Source organism: Mchenga conophoros, linkage group LG1 (genome assembly GCF_057382185.1).
Source record: "Mchenga conophoros isolate Kocher_MC1m ecotype Shallow Benthic linkage group LG1, M_conophoros_male_GT1.1, whole genome shotgun sequence".
Classification (NCBI taxonomy): Eukaryota; Metazoa; Chordata; class Actinopteri; order Cichliformes; family Cichlidae; genus Mchenga; species Mchenga conophoros.
In genome coordinates, this window is record NC_140526.1 from 23,304,767 (window position 1) to 23,327,276 (window position 22,510).

General features: G+C 40.0%; 1 protein-coding gene across 2 annotated transcripts in view; it reads left to right on the plus strand.

Moving 5' to 3' along the window:
* Positions 1–294: 294 nt before the first annotated feature.
* ano5b (anoctamin 5b) overlaps positions 295–22,510 on the plus strand; it is a 33,494-nt gene continuing 11,278 nt past the window's right edge. The window contains exons 1-8 of one of the 2 annotated variants that reach the window (XM_085270624.1): positions 295–600; positions 5,222–5,266; positions 12,140–12,198; positions 15,933–16,040; positions 21,412–21,480; positions 21,657–21,941; positions 22,133–22,252; positions 22,328–22,434. In XM_085270624.1, the coding sequence (XP_085126750.1) occupies positions 534–600; positions 5,222–5,266; positions 12,140–12,198; positions 15,933–16,040; positions 21,412–21,480; positions 21,657–21,941; positions 22,133–22,252; positions 22,328–22,434 (860 nt within the window). In that variant the 5' untranslated portion in view covers positions 295–533. The remainder of the gene's footprint in view (positions 601–5,221; positions 5,267–12,139; positions 12,199–15,932; positions 16,041–21,411; positions 21,481–21,656; positions 21,942–22,132; positions 22,253–22,327; positions 22,435–22,510) is intronic. The other variant, XM_085270633.1, reaches the window with a different exon arrangement.

The window sequence follows — 22,510 nt, forward strand, 5'->3', positions numbered from 1 at the left end:
AAAATAAGTCCTTTTAACATGAGCCTGAATCGAACAAAGTAGGATTTTTAACTCTTTATTTTCAAACTCTTCATATGAAATATTGGCTTGTCTCACTACAATAGGAGGCCATAAAAATAAAGGAAGTTAAGCTTCAGTACTACAAAATGACCACAAGATGGTGCTATTTCTCAAAAACAGCCTCGCCACATGACAAATGTTTCCTACACGATCTCTCTCTCTCTTTTGCACACACACATACACCCAGTTTTGCCGACGTAAAAAAACAGAAAAAAAAAATCAGAGCCACTCCCCTTTATGCCTGGTCTCCTCGGTTAGCACTCAGGAGCCGTGTTGGGACCGTTTCAGTGAAAATCGATTATAGTGTAAATATGATCCATCTACCCTCCCTTGACCTGGATCTCTTCGCTGATTTCAGTGTGTGATCACCCAGTGCTGGTCTTCACAGACACCGAGAGGAGACAGCGGCATCCTCACCGCCTTACCCACTTTCCCGAGAAGGTGAAGCCGTTATAATAACAGCGCTAGCCGCTATGAGACGAATAAGTGGTAAGGCGAAGGATGAGACTCTGATCGAGCTGCAGAGCGCCAGGGCTGCAGGTAACCGCATAAATGCACGGTTTTATTTCTAAATGTGGCAGCTGCTGTGGCAGAGCGACGCTCTACAAGTTACAGTAATCCGAGGTTCATTGTAAACTCGCAATTCAGCAGTGAAGGGTGAATATTTATATGTCCTCTAGTTGTTTAGTCTTACGTGGCAAAACCATTTCTACATGTGGCTGTAATTTGGTTACTCGGCTTGTGCTTGTATACAGCCCAGTTAGTGATGCTGGGTTGCACCAGAGATCCCATGACCAAAACACACATGCTGTTTGTTCTTCTTGTCTACTGCTTTGATACAGCCAAGTCCCTTACAACTGCAGGGTGACACTGAGGTCACACACATAGTCTGTTTCCCAAACTGAGCCAGACTGCATATTTATTTTTAGCGCACAATATCTCAGTGTACACTGTAGTAAACTATCCTAGAAGCATCTCAGGCATTTTTTAATGAATTAAATTAGAGAAGAAGACAAATTGATCCATGCTGTAAAGCATGTGAGTAAACATACTTTTTGCTATCTGTCAAGCCTAACATGTGTCACCTTATCTAATGGGACTAGCCCCCGGTGAGATAGTCAGGCTTTACTGACTCTTCGCCTATAGTCACATGAAGTCACCTCTCTGGAGGTTCACAGTCTGAACAATGTGCCACCACAGGAATGCTTTCAGACGTGGTTGAATTATGTCGGCTTACCGTGATTTGTTGCTTCTACGTGGACATTAGAAAGTCAGTTAAGTTGATGGAGCACTGTGAAACCTAATGGTTTGGTTCTGCGGTCGTTTTAGTCCTGAGAGGATTGTATGACATTGCTGCACAGGACTTGTGTCCTGAATGAATCTTACTAATGAATGAATGAATTAAATGACTTGCTTTCACTCCAGTATCTAAAGTAGCAGATCTATGAGTTAATGACACTTTTAATGTTTTGAGCACTATGTGTCAGTCCATCCCAGTCTGAATAACCCATGTCTTTGCCTCACAAACACTAAATCTTAATTTTTATGCTGTCCTCTCGCTGACATTTGAAACTCTGCACGTGTGCAGTGGGAAACTTTTCAGCATTTCTAAAACTGAGCCACAGACGTCTGGAGGCATCCAGCAAGATTTTGCATAAGTCAGGAGACGCTCTGGTTTCCAAAAGAAACACAAATCCATAACAGGAAAAATACAAGTATACTCAAGTTGCAGTAAGAGCATGGCATGTGCTGATATCTGCTGACCTGCTGGAGGACAAGATGAATTAGGTTCACTGGAAACCTCTGTTGCTTTTGTGACAAGAGCAGCCGGGCCTTTTAATTTGTGAGCCTGCTTACCTCTGCCTAACAGACCACTGCATCACAACAAGACCATTATGAGAAGAGAAAAACAAAACGTTTATAGAACACATTTTCCAGCATTTTCATTCAATCAAACCATGTCTGAGTTAAGATTACGATGCCTCAATTACACCTTTCCCTGTTTGTATTTGCATATCCTCCGCTGTGTGTATTAGAGGGTTGTTTATAAGGACACGTGGCTGTTTATTTAGAGTGAGCAGTAGATTAAAAGACTGCTGTTCTACAGAGGCTTTGTTCGGGCTCTTATCAGGCCAGACTTTCAGCCACAAGTGAAAGGGGAAACAAAGGAGAGGAAGGATTCAGTCCTCACTTCAGTGTGTGTGTCTGTATGTGTTACCTTGTTCACAGCTGCCCAAACACTGATTTATAATCGTACATGACATTCTGCTGCTGGATAAACACCAGATGTCCATGGACAGCGTATACCGTTTGGTGGATGGTTTTCTAAAATCAACCTGCTGCTTGTTGTCACCCTCTGTCAGTAAATCTTTTTCTTGGCCAGTTCACAGTCAGGGAAAAAATCTTAATGACTCCACTTTTAAGTGCCCTCAATAGTTATTAATTACTCATTTATATCGGGATTTGCCTCCTTTTAAGGTGATCTCAATCCGCAGTCCAGCTGATGAAGTCATCTGCCAGTCAGAGGTGAAGCAGAGCAAAAGAGTTGCTATGGAAACAGGCCTTGTAATTAAATTACTCCCTTTGAGGAGGCAAACAGAACAGAATAACACATGGCAGGCAAGCAAGACGTCCTCTCACCACAACCACAGTAAGACTAGATGAGGTCTTATTGTGCTGCCAGAACTATTTTCAGAGTACAGACCTTTTGTTTTGGGCATGAAATACATTTTTTGCTCTATAAATTTTTAATCATAGGTGGCATATGCCTCTTTTTTTCCTCTGGGCTTTCACCTTTTGGTACGTTTTTGTAGAGACAAGTGACAAATAAAAAACCCATCATGTGTCTTAGTAAGGTGTCGGGCCATCGCACGATGCCAGAATAGTTTTAGCGGATTTTCAAAAGTTGTTTTCACACTTTCAGACTTCCCTGAACGTCTCTAGCCACTGCCTGACAGAGGTGCACGTGAGAAGGCTGATATCAGCTGGATCAGGCATTAGACACTCTTTAAATGTCAGTTCCCAAGTGCAAAGGATGCTTGATGTTACGCTGTGCTGATGTGTGAACAGCGCTGTTTAGAATTCGTTGCATTTACAGCTAGTGAATGGGCGTCGTCTGTGCCGCCTCCGGCATGCAGGGAGCTCCCTCGCCTAAACCACACAGAGCATGTGCAGTAGCGCGAAAACAGCTGAAGGGAAGTGTTTCCTGTTGTGTTTTGTTTGAGAAAGAACAACAACATCTATCCTGACTCAATTTTTGCAAAATTTGCCCAAAGCTCACATGTGAAAACACCTCTGAAAAGTCGCTGGGACTCTGATGAAAACTTGGAATATCGTTTTTCCAGAAGATACGCCCCTGATTTGGTGCTTTGATGACTGTAGAGGAACGCACTATCTGTCACCACCATCACCGACTGGGTGGAGATCTTGTGAGGGAAAGTTCAGTAGCAAATGATTCGTGTCATTTTCATACTGATCAAAAGATTCAGTGACCCATTGTGCCAGTCCCACCAGGATAGACGTGTTTTATCAGGGCAAAAGGTAACACCTCCATATTGATTCTTTTCTTAGGTGATAAGGGCACTCAAAGCAGCAAACCATTCCCCCTCACCAACATCCTTACTGTAGGAGTGTAGGAGTTTTTCCTTTAATATGTCACCAGTCTATATGGGTGCTCTTTACAGGGCAGCTTTGGATGCAGGAACCTGACTCACTGTTGTGCCGTCTCTCATTGGTTAATGTTGTTAATCTACTTATTGGGCAAACAAAACGCCCAAGGCCTTCATATCATAGACGCAAGGAAGCTACTTTTGTGCCCTAATCTGTCTCGTCCAGTCATCCTTTCAAAAAATTTCGTCAAACATCTCTTCCTTAAAAGCCCGTCAGACACGTCAAGTGTTGAAGTCCAGGTGTGTTATGTTGTGTCTGTTTAACGCGATGAATTATGACTTCTGCTCTGCATATGACCTCTTCAGCTGGCACTGTTCAAGCTTTCCGGTAATTGTCAGGAAAGTATCAACAATTTCCTGATGATAAGAAAGGAAACTTGTGTTCTTGGCAACAACATGAGCATGATACAAATGTGAAAACACAACTGTCAACATTTCAAACAATGCTTTCTAAAAAGAAGACACCATTAAAAAACAACCCACTTTATCAGTAGTGTTCCCTTGTATATGTTTAAAGCCTCACGTATTCAATGTTTTCAAACAACATTTATATTAATCTGGATGCATTTTGAATATAGTCAGCTGTATTGACAGGAAATGTTGAGTGGCAGACTTTGAGGATGCCTCGTCCTAGAAGACAGAGGCCCTGGGTTTGAGCTCAGGATGTTGTGGTTTGACTGAAACAGGGTGTGCACCGTGCTTGCAAGATTAAAAGTTCTTATTTGCGTTTTTGCATCAAATTTTAAAATTTAATTCAGTTCTTTTTGTAAAAACCTGACATACTTGCCTGATGCTCTCATCAAGACTCACTTGTGGTTCGCGTGATCCTGCATATTGGATGACTTTGAGTGGGAACCCCTATTTAGACTACAGTATTGTTCATCGCATTAATATTTCATATACCTCGATTTGCAATTGAGCCCTCATGCCCCATCTGGTATTATTAAACTCATGAATAGAGAGAAGTTGTAGAGCAGTCTGTGATATGTTTGTATTACTTCTCTTGAGAAAGGATTATGCTGTCATAATAAACCAGTGCTGTGTTTTCCATTTGTCAAAGTGGAAGGTCGAACGACACTCTGAAGAGCTCTTAATCGAGTAAAATATAGAACGCCTGTTTCAGTACAGCAAGCAGGACATTCTAGCTCTGTGCCAGGCACACTGAAGAGCTACACGAGAGTTGTTAGCGGGGCCTCTTCTGAACCATAGGCGCCCACGCATGTTGCTTGAGTCATAGTAAAAACGATTTGCTTGATACTGAATCAAAGGTACAAAAACACAGCGAGTGCTTTTCATCAGTGGTCTCGATGATCTGCAACATATAAAAGCTGTGGTCTGATTTCCAGCAGTGATAGGACTCTCTGTTGTACTTTTATGCTGTTCTTTTAATGCTTGTGTAAGTGAAAGTCTGATGGCTCAATATTTAACCTTTGTGTTGTCCTGATCTACAGTTTAATTCCACCTCCTAACCACTGTCTGTCTGTCCCTTAAAGATGTTCCTGCTGTGTTGACTGCATTCAGGATTAATCTCCACCCAGGTATGGGCAGATCAGAGGCTTTATGTGACGCCTGTCTGTCCGTCCTCGCGTCATTGTAATCTCTGCTATTTCTCTTCGCACCCTCCATCGCGTGCCGTCATCATGTTTAATGTCACTGCGTATGCTCCATTTATGTAAATTTGTTACGGCTTTCCTGTTTGTTTGCTGATCAGAATCAAATGCCTCTCTGTCTGCTATCTCAGCTTTCATATTGTAGCCATTTGCTTAAGTGTCTGCCGTCTGGTAGCTTAATGTGCTGTGTACTGTGTCAAATTTGTACTATTTGTACTGGTGCATGCACCCAGACGCTGAATTAAGATATGTGCCCATGGTATTTCAACTTGTGGCTAGGCTATTTGATGATTTATATCATAAGCAACATGTATAACTTTTTATAGCAAAGTTTTGCTAGTACTATAAAAGCAGAAAAACTCCTGCATGTATAATTTTACTCACAAATGCGGTATGTAGCACAGCCTGTGGACTCTGTGGGCCCAGGAGAGATATGTTGAAGCTCTAACAAGCTTCTGCCTGAATACTTTGCCTCAGTGCTTCCACTACAGCATCAAGAATGAGCAACCTTTGATAACATTACCCAAAAAGGTCCACTAATCACCGAGAAATTAGGGACTACCATATTCAAACATAAGTCTGACATAAGAAGAAGAAAAAAAAACTCATTTGGCTTCAGATAGTCTTTTGCTGAGTAAAGAAGGATAGCTACTACAGCTAGCTTTTTCTTTAGGTAGCCATCAGTCCTTCTGCAGTAGCTTATTCTTAGCCTGTGGTATGTTAGCCTGTAAAGTATGCCTTCATTATTACAGGGAGTAACACAATCATACTTTGAATGCATTCTTATAGTTCAAAGTAAAAATGAAATACAGTGTGTTCCTCTCAAATGTGGTGGCACAGAAATGCAAATAAAGCACAAGCACTGAAGTAAAATGTAAGCGCAGTCACAGGACTCCATGCAGGTTTGTGAAAATCTATGTTCACCCCACGAGTGATTAAATTGTATAACCGTCCTTGAGAGCAATAAGTTGAAGTGACTTTATCAGACTCTGATATCATTTTGGAGAATGCTGTTCTTCGAGTCATTGTCCTGTTGCATGATTAAGTTTAGCTTTTGGACAGATGACCTTTCATTTGACTCCAGAATTCTTTGGTATACAGAGGCGTTCACAGTGGGAATGAGGTGTTTGTGTCATGTTGTGTGTGGTTTCTGCCAAACGCGGTGCTGTGAATTATGACCAAGCATTTCCACTTTGGTTCCAGAAGTCTTGTGGTTTGTTCAAATGTAACTTTGCAAACCTAAGTCTTTTAAAGTCTGAGATTCAACTCTTTTTTGAGCATCGCATTGAGGTGAATTTGCTAGAATGTGTTCTTGGGAAGAATGGAAGCTGTCTTGTGTTTTTCACTTGTGGATAATGTTTCCCACTGTAGAAGGATGAACTTCAGACGGTGTGGAAATAGCCTTATAATCCTATCCAAATTAATGAGCAGCAATTGTTTTTCTATTATTGATGTCCCTCTTGGTAATATGTAATAACACATATTGTGTGTATTGTGATAATAACACACACCTAGACCTCCAAATTGCCCAAACGTCTGCTTTAATAGAGGTGTTCACACTTACAGTGATCTTTAAATCAAGTGTATTTGATTACCAGCACCTGCCTGCTATTCTTCCTCTTAATTCCTAGGGAAGCAGTAAGGGGGTGTACATTAGCCATTCATGTGGCTAACGTACACATGAGTGGGTGACTGAGTGGGTAGGTGATGTAAACTTTCACATCCTCATGTTAGATAAACACTAAACCCAGGATGCTGTTTCAGATTGAGAAATGCAGGTTGACTTTCATAATCTTTGTTTCGGTGACTCAGTGTGATGAGGCTGCTAGCCTTACAGCGTCACACAAAAAGTGAAGCTATGTGTGCGTCTCATCTGGGGGCTGCATGTGTCCCCAAAGCTGCAGAAATTAGAGACACCTTTTCTGTAACAGGCAGTCCTGTAGCAGAAATGATTGTGATTGTGCAGAGGTACATTTGACTACTTTGGTTGTACCTTAGTCCAGCTTTGCATATATCTTCATGAACACATATCCTTCGAGCAGGCTGCCTGCCTGCAAAGAGTGGAGCGAGCACAGAATCAAGTTTTGTCAGTTTACTGTAAATAGAAAGGCAGCACGGGCTTGTCTGTATTTTCATATCATTAGATTGTCTGGATAAAGATAGATTATTGTTAGACGATAGCAGTGACAGAAGTGTTATAGCCCCTGCTTTCTTTTCTTTCTATTCTGCAAGATCAGTGCTGTCTTTAGGGAACCGGTATCCTGGCACAAGGTCTCCTCTTCTCTTCCACTCATGTAATGTGAATTGATTTCTGATTTCTTTAATTATTTAGAGTAATGGAGATTTTCCAACTCTGATGCTGGTCACTCCTCACTGTTCTTAATCTTGCTGACGGAATAAGTTTGATGTGAATCAGTAATTGAGGGGAGATATTTGTCTGGAACGCAGCGCCAAACCAGGACGGCGCCTCCACTGTGTTTTACAGATACAGATGTTGTATCAAACCAAAGGTCTGAAAATTGGATTCATTTAGTCCATTCCTTGTGTAATTTGGCATACCTCAGCCTCCTTTCCTGGTTCCTGTTCGTTAGAAATGGCTTATTGATATTTCTGATGTGGCTTCAGCAAACATTAGATGGATCAGTGGGTGCATCTCCCAGGTCCTGTGTCAGGTTCATCTCTTGAGTTGGTGATTTTTTTTTTTATTGTTGAACGATGATTAGGTCAGTTTTAAGTAGAGATGGCACGATACCACTTTTTTATGTCCGATACCGATACCGATATCATAAATTTGGATATCTGCCGATACCGATATGAATCCGATATAGTGTTTTTTAATCAACAAAACTTTTTTTTAAAAATATCTTGCTGCATTTTGTATAAGTTCATACTCAAGTTTAAAACAACAACTACACTAAAGCTATTCTGTTATACCTATATGCAAAAAAAAAAAAATTTCATAGTTCAGCAATACTGATCAATCTAATAAACTTAAACCTGCACCATCCTCCCTATTCTGGTATTTTAAAGAGTACTTAGCGTAAATATTAAGCAACCTAACTAATAGGGTTCCAACTCCCAGCAACAACAAAAATAAATAAAAAATAGGGAACCACCCCTCACACTCCACCTCATGATGCTTAATCAACGTAATCAACTTTAATTTGATGCAGTGTGAAAAAAAATGCACAGAAATCAATTATTTTTCAAGAAATATTAAATAGATTCAACATCTTTCTTCAACAAAATTGCAGACTGCACAGATGGTACCTTCTCAAAGGAAAAAGTACTATAGCTTACTAGGGTATATATATTAGACTTAATAGTTACTATATACAGTAATGGACTTCTATTCATTTTACATCAAATTAAAACTTTGGGTGTCAGATAATTATTTATCAAAAGCTAGACATTTTAAATGAGAATAAGAAAGAAAAGTATGTCTTTGTGCCCCCTTTTCCCTGTTAATGCCCTATCGGCCCCCCTGGCTAAACTTTGCTAGATCCGCCCCTGCACAGTTACCAGCGTCAGCTACGTAGAAAAAGATCCTCGAGTAGAAACTAATATTAAATACATTCTAACAACAGCTGATCAAGCTTAAACGTGCTGCTGTTGTTCAGCCGCTGGTTTCCTCTTTCTGGTGCAAAGTGGGCCAAAAGCAAACTAGAGACATGGACTCGCGACAGAAAAGCCGATCAGCTGATCATTAAGCAGTTTCATGATTGAAGTAGCAGCCGGAGAGCGAGAGGCAGTCGCTTGTTAAACTTAACGCAGGAATGCTTTACAAACATTCAGAGATGGACTTACACACTTGCTTTACTTCTCTCGGGGATAACTTTGTCGGAGATGAAATGCCGGGTTGCTAGCGAAGCTCCAAATAATATCCAGACCACCGACAGGTCCCGCATGCCACAGCCGCTCTATCACGTGATGCATACTGCTCGACATGCTAACGTTCTGAGGTGAGTTACGGCATGTTGCAAGTTTTGTGAGGTGCTTTCGTGATATTTAATGGATCGGATTACATTTTTTATTTTTCTCCGATATCCGATCCAGTAATTTAGGTCAGTATCGGACCGATACCGATACGTAATATCGGATCGGTCCATCTCTAGTTTTAAGTGGCTTATACAATAAAACAAATGTTCCTCTGAAAGTGGGGATTTGTAAAGAGTAGACTGAAAATAAGTGAAAAAACAGCTAATGACAAAAGAAAACTTTGAGAGACCTTTGGAAGGTCTGAAGAACTATTGCTGAAGCCCACTATTACAAGAATGAGGGGTGGCTCAAGACTTTCGCACAACACAGATAGACTTTATCTTAAAGATCTTAATGATTGTTATTTCCTAACACGATTCAAATTCCAATGATGCAGAAAGTAAAGATGCGAAAATAGTTTTTCGATTGTTCTTATGATAAAGCTCTGAAAGCTCAGTGCGTACATCTGCTACAACCTTGTTCTGTTTACAGCTCATAACACCAGCAGATGCCTCTGCTTCGGCTACATGTGAATCTCTCGCCTTCCTCTGCTCCGTCTGAACATCAGTACAGCATCATGTCTCTGGATAGAATCAACTCATTTAGGAAAAGAGATTAGTTGATTCTGTTCTTGGCTGCATCGCACATGTATAAAGTCACTACCTCCTGGATGAGTTTGCACTGATCTACTTCCAGTTTTGGCCTTGTGGTGTGTCTTACAGGGCAGGACCTATGGGCATGAGGTATGCACAACTTTTTATGAACTGGAATCACTAAAAGCACATCTCTCAACTGCATCTCAGTCATGCAACAGGTTTTGAAATGCTGTTTGGCTATATCAGGGTCAATACTCAGCAATGGTGCTCTAATTTGTTTTGGAGATGGTTCAAAATGCCACTGTTCATTTCCCACGAAGTTAGTAACATGTTTTTTGACAATCATGCTGACGAGAGAGTATCTCAGCTCCTGTAAATAGATAGCAGGAGACGTGTAATTGGGTTAAATGGGTGGAAAGTGGGTAGTTAAAAGAGCGCATGGCACTTCTCACTTATTCAGTTTTGCCCAAATTAATAGCTGTCTCATTTTAATACGTGGTAGTAATTTCCAGTGAAGACTCATTTATGGCCATCTGTTCTAGTAAGTGTGTCTGTTGCCCTGTTTCCCAGAGGGAACGCTACTTTGTGTTTTCCTTCAGTCTGTCTCTCTGTGGAAGTTGCTGGCCTTTTGCCTTTGTTTGCTCTAAGCCAGGTTGTGATAACTGTGGACGGCTTGGCACAGTTGGAGTTAGACCAAAACAAGTGGGATAAAAAAGATAGGAGAGGAAAAAAGCAGCTCACACAGGGTTAATTGGAAAGACGGTGTAATATGCTACTTATATTTCCTGTGGATTCTTATAGTCTAACTGATATGCCATATTCTTACTCCAAGTGCCTCTTTAGGCCTCTCAGTGAAGTACTGCTGCTATTGGCTGTCACTGCTGTCTGTCAGACCCTCCTGCTTAACGAAAGGTCTCTGCCAGTGCAAGCTGAGGGAGACTGAAGCGCTTTGTGTTCTTTGTGTGCTGCGTGTGTGCTTCTTTTAGGAGGAGGCTGGACCCTTTGATACAACAGCAACCTCAACGGCCAGCTCCTCCCTCTCACTGATGTTTTTGTCATGCAGCCTCCCCCACAGGAAGTGCAGCTTTCCCACCATCCAGGAATAATAGGGAAGCAGGCGGCTAGCAGAGCAGTGCAACATGAGCACATTTCCTCTGCCAGAGTCTGCCACGCAGGGCCGGAGAGGCTCTGCTGGAATGTGGCGAGCCATTGCATAAGTGTGTATGTGCAATGTGGCCTTTGTGTTTTCATCTCTCTCAACTCAGTACTTACAAACATGGTGATAGTCAGTATCTCCTGATATTGCCTCCTGTAGTCTTTTTTTCATTGGCTCTTGTTATATTGATGCTGTCTACTATGCATTTGTAGCCATAACAGTAATTTGGCAGCTGATTCTTCTTAAAGGGATGTTTTTGTTATGAGTGAGCTTTAATTTATCCTGCGGTCCAAATTATTTGAACTAGTTTAACAGTTACTTACTGTCAATTTAGATGATATATATGCAACTATTGCTTTTGAGAAGTTAGAAAAATCAATCATGTTTAATTCATTAATCATGTTTTTTGCTTAAAGTCTGCAAATTTGTAAGTATGTGCATTTTAAGCTTAATTCACTTCAACCAGGTACCCGTCTCTGGGTTACCTGTTTAAGATTGGCTATGTTTGAGTTTATGTGCTGCTAATCCTTCAGCAACACAAACTAACATGAAAAAGACCACTAAGTCCTACGTGAGACAACCATTTACTGACATGAACAAATATATCATTTAATGATTCGACTTATTCGACTGGGCAGCAAAGTGGTGGAGTAGTTAGCATCTTGTTGCACCTCAGAGCAAGAAAGTCTGGAGTTCATGGGACCGTTCTGTGTGGAGTTTGCATGTTCTCCATGTGCCTGTGTGGTTTCTCTGCAGATATTCCTCACACTGAGTTGTGTGTCAAGTTAACTCCTGTCTAAGGTGTATGCCACTTTTAACCCTATGGCAGCTGGAGGAGGCTCCACCACCTCCGTGACCCTGAATTGGATTGGAAGCAAATGGATGGATGAATGGATGGAGTGTATTTAGACCAGTTCAATTACAATACAATAATACGATAATAACTAGATAATTACTATGCTATTACATACCAAAGACTGAATTCTAAAACATGAACAGCATTGTTACTGCACTCTTCTGTACAGCTGTATAATTCTCTTGATGTTATTCTTTTCTTCATTTATTTTGCAGATGAAAGCAGCGGAAATGGTTCTTTATCTGAAAGGGCACCACTGCCAGGAAATACAGAAGTGAGTGCTGGTGTATCTGTGAGCATTTCAACACATTCCCTTTCTATCTAGCTAGCTAAAAAAAATTAAGACATTTTGGGAATGACAGTTAAAGGTTTATCACTTTTTTGCTAGTTGTATGAGAGGAGCTGGTCAGCTCAGAGCAACTATTTTTCAAAAGTAAACCGATGTGCACACAAAGCACTGGTTAATGTGCTATGCCTCCTTTGTTTAATACAATACATACTGGATGCATTGAAACGCTGCTAGTTGCTAACTTCATGATGATTCCTATCTCCCTACTAAATGTAAACAAGCATATATAAAAATATCTATTTCCATTAAGATTTCCATTAACAGTTAATTGAGCAGCCTTTTGTCTGTGTGTTATTTCCTTTGTAGTCAACTAAATTGTTTATGTCAGTGTTCACTGTATGTATGAGTAATTTTAAAATCTTAGATGACCCTTTGGTGACTCACCCCTCTGATTGATGACTCTGATGAGTCACAAGATAGCCATGTTATCACAGAGTGCCGCTCATTTCAGCAAGACTGAAATAAACTGTCTCTTTGGTTTTTCAGTGACATAATGAGGTCATTCCACAGATGCACTATGTATCTTAATAATACAAATGATGGTATATTTCTGATATGTGTGCATGAGGTTTCAGTGCATAACCATTGAACACTGAATCGCTATATTTTTAAAATTTTCTCATTAGGTCAAAAGATGTTTTATTAACCGTCCAAACAGGGTGTAGTTGACCAAGCTGTATTCCTCTGCCTCTGGTCTATATGTCCCTGCTTCTGCCAAATTATTTTTACCGCCCCATCTGATTTTTAGCACTGCATCTGAAACGATCCACAGTGCAAACAACACTTAAATCAGATGCTGTCTTTCACTTTCAGCACTGTGATCCTGTGACAGGTATGACACAAAGTAGGGGAGGGGAATGATCTGGAGTGCTTCTATTCTATTTTTTTTTTTATTAAACCACTAAGCACTGTTGTTTCAGAGTTAGCTAAATTACCTGGAGAAATCAACAGGAAACTCACAAGAAAATCCTAGAAATATTTCTACTTTGTGTGGAAAAAAATACTTGAAAAATACTGATTATCCCCGATTGTTAACATCTGAATTTCCTACAACTATGAGTTCTGCAATGCTGTATTTAAAATCGTTGAATTGCACTCAACAGGCCGCTGTCTATGAAGAAATGAAGTGCACTGCTTGCTGGCTTTGAAAGTAATGGTGCCGCTACTGTGATGGGCCGATAAAGAATAGCAGCCACACTCCTGAGTGAAAAGATCGAGCCTAACCTGAGAGTCATTCACATATGGTTCAGGATGCTGTAAAACACATAACTTGCATATATGTTAACTCTAAAAATCAGAAAACAGACTTTTTCTGCAGGATTGCAGAAAAAGTCTGTTTTCTAAGCCTAATATTGCTGCATTATTTTTAAACTGGCAGCATTTTGTGCAGTTGAAATTTAAGATTTTTTCATTTAAAACTGAGGTTAAATAGCAATAAGTGGAAATGTGATTTAATCTGGGATGTTAAACAGTTTGTCTCGACGGGGTCACCTGTGTTTAAAGCCATAATAAGACAGATAATGTCACAGAAAAATGTTGTAATATTATTTTAAAGGCTGTGGTTGTGTGATCTTGTTTAGCTGAAGTTATAATTAGTTTAGTTGTTATAAATGGGAAACTGACAGCAGTAATAAACACTAACAGGATTCAGACAATAAACCCTCTGTGGTTTTCTCCCCACAAATTGCACCCTGAATATAAGAAGCTGAGTCACACTCCTTTAGAGGAAAGTCTGTTAGTCAATGACAGCGTCTGATAAGAAAGAAAAAAAAAAACCCTGGGTGGAGTGCAGCAAACTGCTCAGGCAACATGGCACTTCAAGTCCTAGTCAAGTCACTGTAATAGTATATAGTTCTTAAAGTATGTTTTGTTTTTTTTAAACATTTCAATTCAAATGTATGTTACCTTTTTTATTTTGTTATTCTTTCATTGCAAGACGGGTCATGCAATCAATGACAGACAAAAATGATTAAAATAAACAAAAATGGAAAAGCAGCAAAGATTTAATATCATAATAAGAAATGAAGCCATATAAATGTGAAACATACTAATAGAACAACAAAGCTAATCCACAAAATGACATCATTTAAACTCAAGTTTTCCATGTAGTGTGTTTTGGGCATTAAATTAATTAACATTATTTTTAGACTTTATCTATAAACATTAAAAATATATATACAGGCAGTTCACACTAACTAGCTCAAAGTGGAGTTAAGACATGCTATTTCTCACTATTTTTATTGAATATCAGCTCAAATATCTCGTTTTGCTACCTACCATGCAGCACCAGTTATTTCGAGATCCCAAGCTAAATTATTTAATGTATAGTACAAACTCAGATTGCCTTTATATGCAGAGAAAACTAACATACATTCAATTTCTTTTTTTGTTTAATGATCGTGCGTGCATGGATGCATGATAGATGAAATTAGAGTAGCTGAAAATAATGGTTATTGTTTATTTAAGCGTAAAGGTTTCTTATATACGGAAACAGTAAAGATGAATTTCTACATTAATGGAAAAGTATTTAATGTTAGAATTCTAAATGCATTCAGGTAATCAAATACTGAAATTTAAGTAACGATACAGACACGACACATTTTTCCTCTACCGTCCGCTATTTTTGTGTAATGTTAGGCTTTGATTGTGTAGCGTTCAGGCTTTGCAGTTAAATCTGGTTTCTTTACAGTCATCATTGTTGCCCTCTAAATGTTTCTAGTCAGAGAAAGTGTTTTTTTAAAAATGCTTTTCGGCTGAAGAGCCAGAACGGGTTGATGTCTCTGTAATCAGTGGTCTAAACTGCATATATCATCCTCAGACCCAGCAATTAATTTTTTTCCTATGTTGGGGACATGAGTTTACGATCACTTTGTCAAGCAGCATTTATGGAATCTGCATGACTTCTCTGACTTCATTTCAAAATGATGGAAATTTCAGCTTCCATATTTTATGGCCACAAGAGAGGTTAAGTAACACTGTTTGTTTTGGGGACTTTTTGCAGATATTATAACTCATGGAGTGGGTGTGAGCTATTGTCAAGCACTGTCTTTATCTTGGACAACATCCACCTCTCCGACACCACCTTTAAAGAGTTCATTTCCACCCCTACAACATTACAGGCTTTACGGATGAGTTTATTGGGTCTGTTGGCATCCAGAATCCTCAACCTGCTGCCCCAGCATGCAACAGCATAGAGTATGGCACTGACCACAACAGATTCATAGAAAATCCTGAGTATTGTTTGGATAAAGAAAAAAAGAATAGAATAAAGCCCTCTGGAAAGTGAGAACTCTCTTAAACAAAGTGGAACAAGGCTGCCATGGAAAGATTATTTCCTTCAAACATCTATCATATACAATACTTCTTATCCATAATGGACTTTTGAAGTTGTCATTTTAGCCCCTTCTCCAAATTTTGACACAAGGTGTTATGTCATCTGTATGATCTTTAAGTATGATTTCAGCTTAATGTCAAAATATTTTTTTCTTTGTGACTCAGGAGGGTATATTTCCTCTGTGCTTTTTATGTATCCAGTTGTATGAGTGCAAGCCTGAGTCAGTTTAATTTGTTTCTGTCTGTATCTGTCAAGGGTGGACGTATGTTTGGCTTCCCAATGTTTCAAAGCTAAAAGCTCTACTTTGTGGTTGTTTCTCCTGCAGACAGACAAACTAGACCCAAGCAGAGACACTGTGTTCTTTAGGGACGGAGTACGAAGAATAGACTTTGTGTTGTCCTACGTAGATGACAAGGACGGAGAAAAGAAACAGGTAAGCGTAACAGAAAAGGGCCAAATTGTCATTACTTGCCTACTCAGCGTTTTAAAATGCTAGCAGACAATATTATTATGCAATTTCTAACTGGAACAGGAATCCATGCTGTAAAGAGGAAGTGAGAGTCAACCCCTTTTCTGTGAACATATGACATTTGTAAATGGAAACCCAGGCTGTTAATCATGTGAGACATCCTATGAGCCAAGATACGAAGCAAGGCCAAGATGTGAAACCTCTATAAGACACTGTGCCTCCTCCTCATCATGTAACTTATTGAGATCATCTCAAGCAATGTGAGAATGGGGCTTTAAACATCCTAATAGCAGTGGGTCAACAACCCTCCAAAGAGAAGATCCTCTCAAGGGGTTAAATATCTTGAGTTCTCCCTCAGTTATTTAAGAAGTGAAGGTACACGAAATATCTTCGTGAGCCTTCATGAGTTGCCTTCCTTTCAAGCAGTGAAGAGGGAATAGTGTCATACAATTGCAAGCTATGACACATCCTTGTACCGGACGCACAGTCAGCACTAAATCAAGATTTCAGACACTTAACTGGTCATCATCAACTTTGCATTATTCATCACAGTCATCGCTGCGGTTCCATTATGGGAAGAAACTATGTTTGCATAGTTTATGTTTGCAGAAACTAATATACAGGCCTTGGAAAACTACTATATGTTGCATTGTGGATTTGGTGGGTATTGTAGAAGAAACAGATTAAACAGAGAAAGATAACATTGTGGATTGTTATATCGTGCCCTCGAAAGGGGCTCTTTTGGACACAGAAGCTGGATGGTGAACATAGCGGATCCAAACAGCCAGATACATCCTTCAGGAGACTTTAAAGGCCCAAAAACAAACCTTTAAAGAAGTGAATACCTGCAATATTTCGCTGTGTGCTTCTTTTGTACTCAGAAATTTGTTTTTACTGTCCCCAAGTGGTCAAAAAATTGCTTGGGGAAAAAAGTAGACGTGCAAACATCACATAGATGATAAATGGTAAATGGCCTGCATTTGTATAGCGCTTTTCTAGTCCCTAAGGACCCCAAAGCGCTTTACACTACATTCAGTCATTCACCCATTCACATACACATTCACACACTGGCGATGGCAAGCTACATTGTAGCCACAGCTGCCCTGGGGCGCACTGACAGAGGCGAGGCTGCCGGACACTGGCGCCACCGGGCCCTCTGACCACCACCAGTAGGCAAACATGGGGTTAGTATCTTGCCCAAGGATATTTGGCATGCAGCGAGGAGGCAGCCTGGGATCGAACCACCAACCTTCTGATTAGTGGCTGACCTGCTCTGCCACCTGAGCTACAGCCACCCATAGATACAAAGCTATTAAAGAAACAACAAGGGAGTGGTCACCTGAGGAGTGGAACAAGTTTAACATTGCCAGGCTTTGCTGGCTAATGCCATCTAGCTCTGTTTATGGGTTTTTACTCCAGTCAGAGACAATATCAGAGGAACTGATGAGAGTAATTCTGTGGAAATTATCACAAGTGCACAGAGTGGTAAAATAGGCCTAAATATATTAATATATTTCTACTACATTGGCACTACTGCTTATTTCTAATGTGAAAACTGCACTTTAGAGCTCTGAAACTTAAAACTGCATGCACTTAAAGATTACAGGTTGCTCAGTGTGTTTAGCTTTTACACTTTTCCTTAGCCTCCTAAAGGAGAATTGCTTAAGTTTGTCGCCAGATCAAAGTGGAATTAATTTTGTTAATTGAATATCTTCAGTGGTTAATATGGTGCAAATATAAATGGACAGTTTTCTCATTTGTGTTCTAGAAGCTTCAAAACAAAGCAATGTTTAAAAAAAAGGCCAAATCTAAAAATGTACACGACCTTCTGAATATAAATGAAAGGAAATTACTGTGACAGTGTGACACAAGGCTAGGCTTTACTCAGTAGCGTTTAGTCAGCTCTACTGATTATATTCTGAGTAGTCTTTAGCTCAAGAGGTAGAACAGGTCATCTGAGTGGAAGGTTGGTGGTTCAATCCCTGGCTGCTTCAGTCTGCATGCCAGATACTGAACCCCAATGTGCATTTACCAGGATGTGAATGTTACATTAGCACTCAGGTGTAGAAAAAAGTGCACGTTGTATGAAATGCTTTGAGTGCTCCAGTAGAGTCAATTTACCGTTTATGGAGCATATTCAAAGTATCTATATTACACTTACAGGATACGGTGTCAGAGAAAATGCAGCTTACTGAAACCTACAGTAATCTGGTCTGGAGCAGGTTATCTAATAGTTACTATGCTGATTTTCTTTTATAGTACACCCCTCTGAACACTTATTATGTCATGCTTAAGTTTACCACATAAGAGATCTGATTCACTATTTAATGGCAAATTCCAGTATTTTCTTTTAACAACCTCCAAACTCGAGACAAATGGCAGTAGACTGAGTCTTATCCCTTTTAAAAATACTTTCCTTAATCCTCCAGGAGGGACTTATCAGTGGGGTGCATACTCTCAGAGTATCACATACACCCACTGGATAACAAGGAAAACCACAAAGAGACACATGCTCCCACAACAAGTGGCATCTGTCTCATCTAATGTCCACGTGGCCTAGCATATATAAAAAAGACACAGAGCTCTAAGATCCAGGATAGCAGAGCACAGGAGCTGCGTCTGGATACAGGGCCAGTGCTGCTCAGTTGCATTTCAGGGAGAAAAATCACTGATGCAGTGACATAGAGCACACTAGATCCCCAAGGAAGTGTTATAAATACCCTTGCACTCCGAGGAGAAGATGTTTACATTTTCACTCTCACAGCCCTCACGGATAAGATTGTACGAGATCAAACATTCATATGTAGGTATGATCTTGGTAATACAGTTTTTTGTTAACTTTGCTGAAATGTGTTCACTCAATCAAATGCAAATGTTTTGTCATTTGCTAGGGTACCCTCATGTTAACCACACCTGGCACCACAGGGCGTATAGGGGTGCGTGATGTATAAATATGGGCGTGTTCACCTCTGTTCTAAAAGTTTGATCTGACCAAGATGATGCTGGATGTTGAATAGCAAAACGACAACGTTCAAGCTCACGTGGGTTTTAGCAGACGTTAGAAAACCAGACATGGTACACTTTCATGATGGCATCTGAAATGTTCTGCATGAGTTTCCAAACATCCAACACAAACATGACACTTTTTGTCATTTGCTTTAAGAGGCTTGCCAAGATTTCAACTTTAATATATACATAAGCTATTTTTTATAGCTCACTGTTGTCATGTTTTATTTTGATTCATTCAAAGTGTATCAAATAAAGGTACATTTTTATATTTTTAAACAGAGGTGTGGACTCGAGTCACATGACTTGGACTCGAGTCAGACTCGAGTCATTAATTTTATGACTTTAGACTTGACTTGAAATAATGTTCTAAGACTTGTGACTTGACTTGGACTTTTACACCAATGACTTGGGACTTGAATTGGACTTGAACCGGTTTACTTGAAAAGACTTGATATTTCACCCCAAATATAAAATTTAACATGCATATTATATAGAGATTGAAAATGTGACGTCATTCACGGGTAGAACCGCAAAGGATTCTGGGAACTCGTGGCAAGCGGTACTAGCGCACGCAGGCTTTCAATTAAAATCAGTCACACAGCGATAAAAAGAAACACAAAAATGTCAAGAAGCTGTTGTATTATTAACTGCAATAGCCGGTCGCATGACAGCCACGGGAAGCCGACGGGTAAAGAGATCGGTTGTTATCGGATTACGTCGTTGAAGAGAAATTGTTCAAACCATGTTTCCGAAGTAACAAAGACGCGACGGGTGTCCTGGATTGCAGCCATTCAAAGATCAAATATAACGTCCCAGAACACTCCAGCTCACAGGTTAGTCTGCTCCAAGCATTTACACAAAGGTCAGTCTGCTGTTGTAGTTAATGTGTCATTTTTCTTAACATAATTGGTGATATAGGTTACAAGCAAGTCTGGCGCTGAACAGAAATGGTCGCGCTATGTTCCTTTATTTATTGTGCATAAATAGTGAATTATCCTGACACAATATTGCGTTTCGCTTCTGTTATTATGGTACATTGACAAAAACACATACTTTTATTCACAGGATAAAACAGGTTTTTTGTATCACTAATTGCCCAGTACGATTACAGCATACAATATTGTTGTCACTGCTACATTTCTGTGATGGGTACCAGAAATTATTTCCACTACTAATTAATTACCGTTGAGCTCAAAGGTCCTATTAATAAACGGTTAACGAATGTGTATTTATGAAGACAATTTGTGAGACTGGTAAACTTATGATATGTACGATGGTCTTTCGTTCTACACGGTGCATTTCAAGGTCCTGCACCCATCCGTCGGTAAACTGTACCTGGGCTTGTTGCAGTGACCGGAAGTTACTAAACTTCATGAGTGTATGCACTCACTCCAAGAACCGTATGATTATAAATATGCATATAAATATGCTACGATAAGATAGCTGACTTCATCTAACTAGCAAATGTTTTCCAGGCTACGTTGGTGATGCAGTTTTTTTTAATGTGTATGATATTTTTGTCATGCGATTTTAAAGCCGGTCCTACAACCGCATCCAAGAATAACATGCAGCTTATCTCAGAACTGTCGGTGAAAATTATTCTAGGAGCTAGGTTTAATTGAGCTGCATTTTAAAGAGGTGCAATTTCACAATTTGTGTATATTTTCTAAGTTCACTATTTTGTATGTGTTGAGAAAAACACAGATTTTAAAATTACATGGTCTAATATTTACATTTAGCATATAACTGCAACATTATTTTTTCGTTTGTTTTTTTTAAAGACTCGAAAGGACTTGAAATTCAAAGTTTCAGACTTGTGACTTGACTCGGACTTTTACACCAGTGACTTGAGACTCGACTCTGACTTGCCTGACATTACTTGAGACTTGACTTGAGACTTGAGGATAAAGACTTGAGACTTACTTGAGACTTGCAAAACAATGACTTGGTCCCACCTCTGTTTTTAAATGTTTTGTTATGTGGCCATCCCTCCCTACATTAAGGAGTGAAGGTCACTTTTGTGCTTCTGTAGCAGACATGTGGGCAGTTGTGCTGTCAGTTACTGACATGCTCAGTGCCTGTTGTTGATTAAGATGTCAACTTTTCCCTGAATAAGTTGCTGGTGCTTTACCAGTTTTAATCCGAAACCCGTGCCTGTAGGCCTTCATACCTTCATTTGGGAAAACTGTAAAGGTTTGAGTCGTAAATACTCATAAATAAATAGGAAAAGGCTTTGGCTGAATGTCCCTGTCATGGATCCGTAAAAAGGAAAACAGGCATGAGTCTGTTGAGCGCCAATGTTTTTGGTTTGTGTGTTTATCCACAGGAGAGAAGGAGGGCGTTTGAAGCCAACCTGGAGAAAAGAGGACTGGAACTGGAGACAGAAGACAAATCGGTAAGAAATTCAACTGTGTAGTTCAAGCGCCACCTAGTGGACAGTGTGCTAAGGCACACCTGAGTCCAGATATAATTGTCTTAAAGGGATGGCTCAGTGTTTGACAATGCCATGATTATTGCCTCAAAAATCCTAACAAAGATGCTTCCTTTAAGTGTTCCTTATTTTTCCACCAGGACTCCAAGGACCAAAAGACCTATTTCCTAAAGATCCACGCTCCAAGGGATGTACTGGCCACCTACGCTGATGTCTTGAAGATTAAAGTTCCCTTCAAGAAGAGTGACATTCCTCAAAGTCAGGATGTCGCTCTGGAGTGGCTCACGCAGCCTTTTCGACTGCCGGGCAACATCATGCACCCAGAACCGGACTATTTCACCTACCACTTCGACAAGACCAAGACTGACTTCTTCCTCATCGGGGACAAAGACACTTTCTTCCCACCATCCACAAGAAATAGAATTGTTAGTATTTCAAAGATATATTTTAAATCTCTTAATGATTTTGTTTTTTATTAATTAAGATCCTTTTATGGGTTTTACCCCAATGACCACAAAAGTGTTTTGTATCAGTCAGGCAAAACGTAAAATGCATTTGGCTGAAAGGGTAAATCCAAATCCTTTAATCTTCTGTTAAACCTCCTTCTCGTTGGTAGGTGTTCTACATCCTGTCTCGTTGTGCGTACTACAAAGAGGGGCAGAAAGATAGAGAAAAGACGGGAATCAAGCGATTACTCAGCAATGGGACCTACACGGCGGCCTTCCCCCTTCATGATGTAAGACACGTTGCCAACTTCAAAGTGTGTTTTGTTCAGCGGGTCCTGTTTTGACATTGTGTCTTTCGCTTTCAGTGTCGGTACTGGAAAAAGGGCAGAAATGCAGAGGAGCGTTACAACCTGTACAAGCACTGGGCCAGGTTTCTCTGCTTTTATAAAGAGCAGCCCCTCAACCTCATCAAGTAAACAAACACACGTCCCATATCATCTTACGTCTAAAATTTCCATTTGTCTTGATGTTAAACTCTTCATTTGCTT